General features: G+C 44.2%; 1 protein-coding gene across 7 annotated transcripts in view; it reads right to left on the minus strand.

Annotated features, from left to right (window-relative positions):
* LOC146714304 (phosphatidylinositol-binding clathrin assembly protein) overlaps positions 1 to 4381 on the minus strand; it is a 112402-nt gene extending 108021 nt beyond the window's left edge. For 5 of the 7 annotated variants that reach the window (XM_085450770.1, XM_085450769.1, XM_085450767.1 and 2 more), the window contains exon 1: positions 3100 to 4381. In XM_085450770.1, the coding sequence (XP_085306896.1) occupies positions 3100 to 3229 (130 nt within the window). In that variant the 5' untranslated portion in view covers positions 3230 to 4381. The remainder of the gene's footprint in view (positions 1 to 3099) is intronic. The other 2 variants (XM_085450772.1, XM_085450768.1) reach the window with 1 other exon arrangement.
* Between the last annotated feature and the right edge of the window lie 3605 nt (positions 4382 to 7986).

Genomic DNA, 7986 nt, shown 5'->3' on the forward strand with positions numbered 1-7986 from the left:
GGGTTCATTGATCCACCTTTGCACCTACAGAGAAAATGTGTTTTTCTACTGCTTTTTCTCTACAATCTAACAGATAAAAGTTGTATTTACATAACACCAAATCACAAAGACACTCAAATAAAACAGAGTAAACCCCAACATTTTGGTGACCACGGGAAGGTAAAACTCCCTTTTAATAGGAAGAACCTTACACCAGAAGTAGGCTTAAGGACGGGCAATCATCTGCCCTGACTGGTTGGGGCTTTTATCATTTTGGGTGGCTACGTTTCTCTCTTAGTATATTAGGTGTATATAGTTGTTTTTGGTTAGAACAGCAAAGAGGCTTAAGCCAATTACTCTCCAGTTTAAATGGTCAGCTGCCGACTCTGAACCTAAGTCCAACCACCTTGGGTTTTGTATCCAAACCTAGCTTACGAAACTCAATTACATGTGACCCAACAGTTTAACCTGACCTTCAATACATTGGGTGTGGTGTCCAACCCTAACCAACAATGGCATTTAAAGCTAACCCAACAGCTTGACCTAACCCTAACTTCTTGTTTTAAGTGTCTATCTATAACCAATGTTGGGTGTAGTGCCTAACTCAAACACCACCTCATTTCAAACTGACCTTGCCCCGACCCTGACAGATCTATGGTTTTAAGCTCTTAAATGCTGTTTAGGGAGCTCAAGAAGGCTGAAATATTCTAACATGATTAAACAAATAAACAAACTATCAAAGCTTTTCATTAAAAAGGCATTTGGTGGTTCTCCAGAACAGACGGGAAGTGATTATAGTTAAGATAGCTAAGGAATTCTTGCTATCATAGGGAAACAGTTAACTTTTTTTTTAATTCCTATTTGATAGATTTCACCCATTTTCAAGCAATAAAACTCAAACATCCAGGTCTAAGGTCCTGAAATGTGACAATTCTATGGTTTGTTTGGCATTTTGGGTTCGGGACACACCAACTGTGAAAATCTTGGCCAACATCAACATGGACCTTATTTTTATTTGTTTTCTTATTTGTTACCCTCTCTGGAAACAAAAGCTATTCTTCACGAAAGTACATGGTGTGTTTGAAATTCTTCCAGCAATGTTCCACACAGAACATTTAACTAGTAGAGAAACAGACCGATATCAGTCTACGATTGAATGGGGTCAAGTTGGTATTCATATATTCTGCCAAGCAAAATGTGTTTGACGCCTTAGCTGAACCTATTTCAGGAGGGAAGTGAGATGGGTCGTCTTGTTAGTGGAGTAGTATTCCCAGAGTATTTTAGTTTATTTATTTGGATTTATTGAATAAAATATTGATATTTGGTGTCTCTCTATCAATTCAATATTGAGACACTGTGCTGAATCGATTTTCCACCCATTCCTAGAGTTATGCCCACAATTTATGCGACAAAGAAAGCTATCAGCCACTGACATCAGTAAACTGTGCTTGATGATGAGCTGATATCATTTAACAGTTATCTGATGTATGAGTGTATCCCCATCTTTGATAGTAAAACTTAGCATCTCTGAGTTTTAAGAACTCATTTTACACAGAACTGTAGACGAGAGCCTACTTGTCCAATCTTTCAGGACTGATCTATTATTTTTGGCGACAGGAAGACGAGAGAAGCTGTGAATTTTTTTTTTTTTCTTCACAGCTTTGTACTCGCCTAACCTAACAGAGAGTGCCAGGTCTAATCTATTTAAGGTTCCAGTCAGAGTCGACTTCAAACTAAGCAGCATATTGTCTCAGAAGTCACCGGCGTGGGTGAATTTTATAAAAAAGGATGGCCAAAAAGTCGAGAGTAAACTTTTCAACACCTTCCAGAGTGACACATCATCTAAAACAGTGAGCTGGCTTGATGTTCAGATGTTCTCCCAACTGTAGTTTGAATGCCTGAGAGACTGACTGAACAAATCAGGAATGACACATTTCAAAAAACAGCAGGGACATCTAGAGACCGCTTCACCTGCTGGCTGTGATGCCTCCTCTCCATTCCTGAGGACATGAACCCAATGAAAGTTACACCTCAGTCGCTTCTTTGCTGCGTGTCACCAGGAAACATATGCACACAGTTCTGTGCTTTGCAAATCACATGAATATAGCACAGCTTTGCATGACCGACCAAAATAAATGCTGAAATAAGCTGTTCTACTTCCTCTCCCTTTAAACGCCAACTTTCCTCTGATTGGCTGCTTCTCACAAACAGAAGGTTTGATCCACAGTCAGTAAAAAAGACCAATGTAGCCACTTTGAAGTCACCCAGTGGTGTTCAACTTGCAAGTTTCAAGCCTCAATGTTGGCGTTTTGGTTACTGCCATCATAATTATAAAGGCACCAACAGCACAAATGGGTTCAAACAACCCACTTCAGTGATTTTATTTTGTGGCAGTGAGGCTGAGCATACACCTTTGAGGGGTACGACTTAAGGGGTCCACTATGCTCGCCCTTGCGACCAGCGGGACATGGCATAAGTGGCATCACATCTGCTGGCACAAGCCACGTTTTGGCATCGTTTTAGCCAGTTGTGCACCTCTCCATTTTTGTAACCTTGAAAGTTTTGCTCTATAGAAGAGCTATATGGCAAGCATAAGTGCACTTGGTTGTCTATTAATCTCACTGTCACTGTGTGATGTAACTAGTGGCCTTTAAGAGCGTGAAAACTCTCCATGGTCCCTGGCAAATATGTAAACCACAACACTATTTATTTTTACTGTAAAGTTGGATATTTTAACATGGGGGTCTATGAAGCCAGCATCAAGTGCCCATTGCAGCAAATGCAGCTTGTAGGGCTTCCGATTGGTGGAGGGTGGGGCAGGAGGTGCTCATTCCAGAGAAGCCCATATTAGGGATAGTATCTCTCAGTGATGTCATAGAGAGCCAAGAGTAGAAAAAAAATGAGGGTTTCAACTTCTGCCAAGCCTGGGATTTTGACTTGAAACGTTCTGGATCTTTAATAGGATCACCAGCCATTACAGCCATACACATATGTGACAGAAAACCATTTGCTGTCTAATCTAGCTGATTGGACTGGACTGTCCAACCACAGCCAGGTTACAGTGAAGAAGAGGACAGATACAAGGGGAGGGGAATGATGTGTGGAGGGGGGTCTACTCACAGTCAAGGTGCTTCTTCTTCGGTCCGCTCACTTCATGCGTGGTGGCTTTGCACACAGCCTTGCTGATAGCTGACCCGGTCATGCTGTGCTGAGCTGCTGTGATCCGATCCGTGATAGATTGGCCCGACATCGCACCGACTTTTTTCTTTCCCCCCTTCAATCAGCGAAAATAGTACAATAACGATCCGATCAATGGATCAACTCAACGTGACTTCACTGTCAAGTGGAGGTAACAGAGAGCAGGGATCACACACCCTCAGACACACACTGTCTTCCACACAACCTGTGCAGCAATGTCTGCTCACGACAGGTACAAGAACAATCTGTTTAACTACAATCTGAATTTAAAAATGAAACAAAAAAATGTTTGGCAACTGTTTGTTCCGTCTATCTATTTATGCAGTAAACACAACACGAGCCAGTCTGTGTTAGCTAATGTTTCCGTTGCAGTACTCGAACCAAGAGAGAGTCCCACTGTGGAATCCGCAAACACTTGAAATTACTTTCTGGCCACAAATAAACATAGCTAACTGGCTGCTTTGTAACCCGGAGTCACCAAAAAGTCGAGTCCAACTCGGGCAGGGCAGAGGGGGAAAGTAATCCTGGTGAAATCACAGCTTGGAAAACAGTTTTAAAAAAAAATAGAGTTCCTCTTCCACGTCAACTTGTTAGCTTGGACCGCAGCTCAGCTATCACTGGTCGCTTGGCGAAGCGTGCGTTAAATCGTCCCTTGGGCGTAAAAAGTCTCTCAGACAGGAGCAGCGCATTGTTTGAAGTTTACAGGAGGACGGTGTGACACTGACAGCCGGGACAGTTGCAGTTTCCCACGGTGAGAGGAGACGCGAGGAGCGGCGGTGGGGGTTAGCCGAGATGCTAGCAGGGTTAGCTAAAGCCAACCAGCCAGGCGGGCGGGTAGAGAGAAAGCGGGTTCCTGTGGTCTGTGACCGGGGAGCCGAGCCGGCGGAGCCGCTGAGTTTAAAAAAAGAAAGAAACAAAAAAAACCTCCCTGACAGCTCCCTTAGCTCGCCTGTTTCCCTTCACGGTCCTCGGGCTCAGTTTGGTGCTTCCCTCCGTCTGCCGTCACCACATTACTGGCTCCCGTTGTTCTTTTTTTATTTTTCTTACCGACAGTTCGGTCCGGTGCCGCCGTATGGAAAGTCTCGCCAGTGGTTTCTCTTTGCGCACTGACTGACTGAATGCTCGCTCCTGTGCTGGACAAAATGGCAGCGTAAAAAATCAGCTGATCTCACAACTGTGCTGCGTTCACGCATCCCCTCCTTTGGCTGGGAATCCGCATACCTACAATCCCACCTCGTTCTCGAGCGGTGGCTCGTGACGTCCAGGTTCTTCGCACAGATCTCATTTAAAGTGTTCAAGTTAAAACGCATGTTTACATGAAGAATGATAGTGCAGTAAACAGTTTCCCTGGATAGTCAAAGGAGCTTGCAAAGAAAAGCGTCTGGACTTCTTTAAGTTACTTGAAGACGTTTCACCTCTCATCCGAGAAGCTTCTTCAGTTCTGAGGTCAAATGGTGGAGAGTCCCAGATATAAACCTAGTGGGAGTATCCCCCCACAGAGGGACAAAAGGACCCCCTGATGATCCTCTAATCCCCTGAGCCAGACACTTTTCTTTGCAAGCTCCTTTGACTACGATGACCTGGATGACTGAGAACCTTCACAGACATATTTCCCTGGATAGTTTCCCCCTTGATAACAGATGGGTGGTTATAAATAAAGGAGTTTTTTTGTCTTAAATACCTCATTTATTTAGGGGAAAGGTGTCCCAAAAATAGGCAGCTCTAGAAAACACTAGAAGCCTAGAAGCACATTACATAATGCAACTGTTGTATTTGGTCATAAACTGATATGTTTGCAACACTCAGCGTTGTGACAGCATTGCTCTGTGTTCACAAATTAACCACACAAGCACTTTTTTTTAAAAACGTTATAGAAAAAATAATGTCACAGTGAGACTTTATGAAATGTAACCTCAATCACTTCATAAATGTAACAAATTCACAAAATTATTTTTTTAACATTGCTGCAACGGGACCTGTTTTATGTTACTTTAATGTCATTTGAAATACTAAGTACGATTACTGCCATGCTGCCAGAGGCGAGGCTGCCGGACACTGGCGCCACCGGGCCCTCTGACCACCACCAGTAGGCAAACATGGGGTTAGTATCTTGCCCAAGGATACTCATTCTGTAAAGTAGACCTCAGCTAACTGGAGTTACTAGATCTATGATGCGTCCCTCCATGACGCATCATAGATCTAATCTGAATATGTGTCTAATACTGTGCAATACAGACCATCAACCACCTTCATCAGCTACAAGCTAAATGTCCATGTGATACATATACATAAAACACATCTGAAGAATCAGTCATTGAGGTGGACAGTTAGTGGATTTAACTTGGTAACCGGGCTTGCTAAAATGAGTTGATAGCTTAGCACCACTAGCTTTTGTCCAAACCTCTGGTTACTCCTGAGTCCAAGATAAAAAATGAATAAATAAATAAATAAACTGATATTGTCCAGAAACCAGTAACTGATATTACAGTGGCTAGTTCCATCTTTTATATACAGTCTGTGGTCATTCTGTACATTGACATTAAAATTACTCAAAGCCAAACCAAGCCTACTGTGACTAAGTCTATTAATATCTATAATTAATTTAGAAAATCAGGTTATTATCTCAAAATGTTGATTCAGGTAGTTCAAAAAATATTGATTTACAAGCTGAACCTACTGAGGGGAAAAAAACCCTTTAAAATAAATTAAAATTTAGAGTTATTATTGAGAATATAACTGTGAATTAAAAAAATAACTAAAAGAAAGAGGAAACGACTTGAAATGTCGACTGATTAAGTTAAAACTGAAAGAAAATGATTTGTAACTAATAAGTCGAAAAATAAATGGAACTTGAGATTCTGCGATAACAACTCTAGTTTCTTTGTTTGTTTGTTTTGTTCGGCGAATGCAAGCCTCCATAAAAAAGGAGTTTAGTGACTTTTTTTTTGTCTTGCTCATCAATGAAGGCTCGCTGAAGAGTTGCTATATTCCCCACAGTTCCTGAACGCCTCCGAAACCTATTGGCCAGGAACCAAAGGAGTGTGTGAAGCCTTTAAGGTATCACGCTTTAAATTGTAGCGGAATGTGTGCGAGAAAAACACGAAGCGTGACGTGTTTCTGCACTTTGGAGGCTTTTCTGCTGCACAGCAACAACAAACTGTCCCGGCGTTTCTCTGTTAAAACACTATTATGCAAATTTAATCCAAATTTAAGGTGGTATTAAGTGATTCCTCAGACGCCGTGTCCTTGTTTGACTCCACACTATATGGAACACGGTGTACTGAAAGATCAGTGGGAACCGCGCTTGCTGCACAGCGCACCGCCCGGTGGGTAACGCACCGGATCTGAGAGCTGAATAAATCAAATATCCGGAGGCAGCTGACTGCGTTTCTCACGGAGCAGCTCGGAGGATGCAATCAGATGCAATGCTGCTGTTTCCTCTAAGCTTCAAGTGGTTCACGCTCATTACAGCTGCTTGCATGTAAGCAGCCTGTCACAATGCAATAATCCCGGGCTGAGGAGAGTGCATAAGGACGGGAGATGTGAGACATGCAGAGGGGCTCTGTTTCTTTTGAGCTTCACAGAACCAGTAGTGCTTTGCAGTATTTGTCACTCAGGTGGGAAATACTGCAAACTGACCCCAGCAGCAGCAGCAGCAGCAGCAGCAGAGGGTGACTACATGGGAACAGTGGTGGGTTTCACCTCAACTTGCTTCCCTTCTCCTCTCCTGCCCATTACAGATGTGTGTGTATGAGAGAAAGAGAAAGAAACCCTCCAAGCTGTTGATGACTCCTGTCCACACAGAGACAGCCAGAGGAATTGAATGTGAAACAGAAGCTGAAACTGTGTTCCACGTACGAGTAGCTGTCAGCCTGACTTTGCTCATCTGGGTGGGAAAAATGTGCGTGCTGAGGAGGAAATCAGATATGAAGCCACTGTAAATGGAAGTGGTTAGAGCTGCGTGCACACACCCCTTCCAAATATGGTTCAGTTCACAGGTTCACATGGCCTGTGTCAGACAGCAGAAGGGAGCCGGGGAAAAACAGCCTGTCTCGTGTGGCCTAACAGCTGAGAAACAGCACAGGATCGGCTTTTTGTGATTTTTAATAGATGGTTTGTTTTTTATGCTCTTGCAGCAGTTGCAGTGTTGAGCGATAAAAAAAGATCAGATAATGTACAGAAGAGGGGAAAAAATGAAGGATTGATGTGCAGCAGCGCAGAGACCGGCAGCAGACATTTTCACCCATGCCTAGGAAGAGTGCAAATGTGCAGATTCGCCACCTGATGTGCGTGTAATTGAAAGCAGCACCTGGGGGGGTTCTGAGGTGAAGCCGGGGTGAACTGTGCAAACCGCAAAATCAAACCCACGCTCTCTCTTTGAGAGACAGCCGCCGATTCGCCGTGCCGCCCTCGTACCCCGGTCTCATCTCCCTCCTGACTCGGAGTGCAGCGTTGCCATCTGCAGGCAGAAGGCCTGAACTCCCTATTTCCATGGCAACTGCATGTGTGGATGCAGGGTGTCCCCCTGTAGCCCCTGGCAACAAGCTCTCAACCCGCTATCAGCAGCTGTCAATCAGGGGCCGAGCCAATGCTTTGCCCCAAGGCCAACGTGCTCGGAGAGATGGGAGTAAATCCATTACGGGGCAGCAGGGAGGGGACCGCCCTGTCAGAGACAAAGACGGACAGCAGAGCACCCCGAGGTGCTCGCGCTTCATGTGCGATGTGTAAATGGGCTACGGCGTGTCAGGTGGCATGGTTTTCAGTGTGATTACCATGCCTGGGATCGATGGCGGGCCTCGGCTTCAGGCG

The sequence above is a fragment of the Copadichromis virginalis genome, linkage group LG3 (assembly GCF_057382275.1).
Source record: "Copadichromis virginalis isolate Kocher_CV1m ecotype Utaka linkage group LG3, C_Virginalis_male_GT1.1, whole genome shotgun sequence".
Taxonomy (NCBI): domain Eukaryota; kingdom Metazoa; phylum Chordata; class Actinopteri; order Cichliformes; family Cichlidae; genus Copadichromis; species Copadichromis virginalis.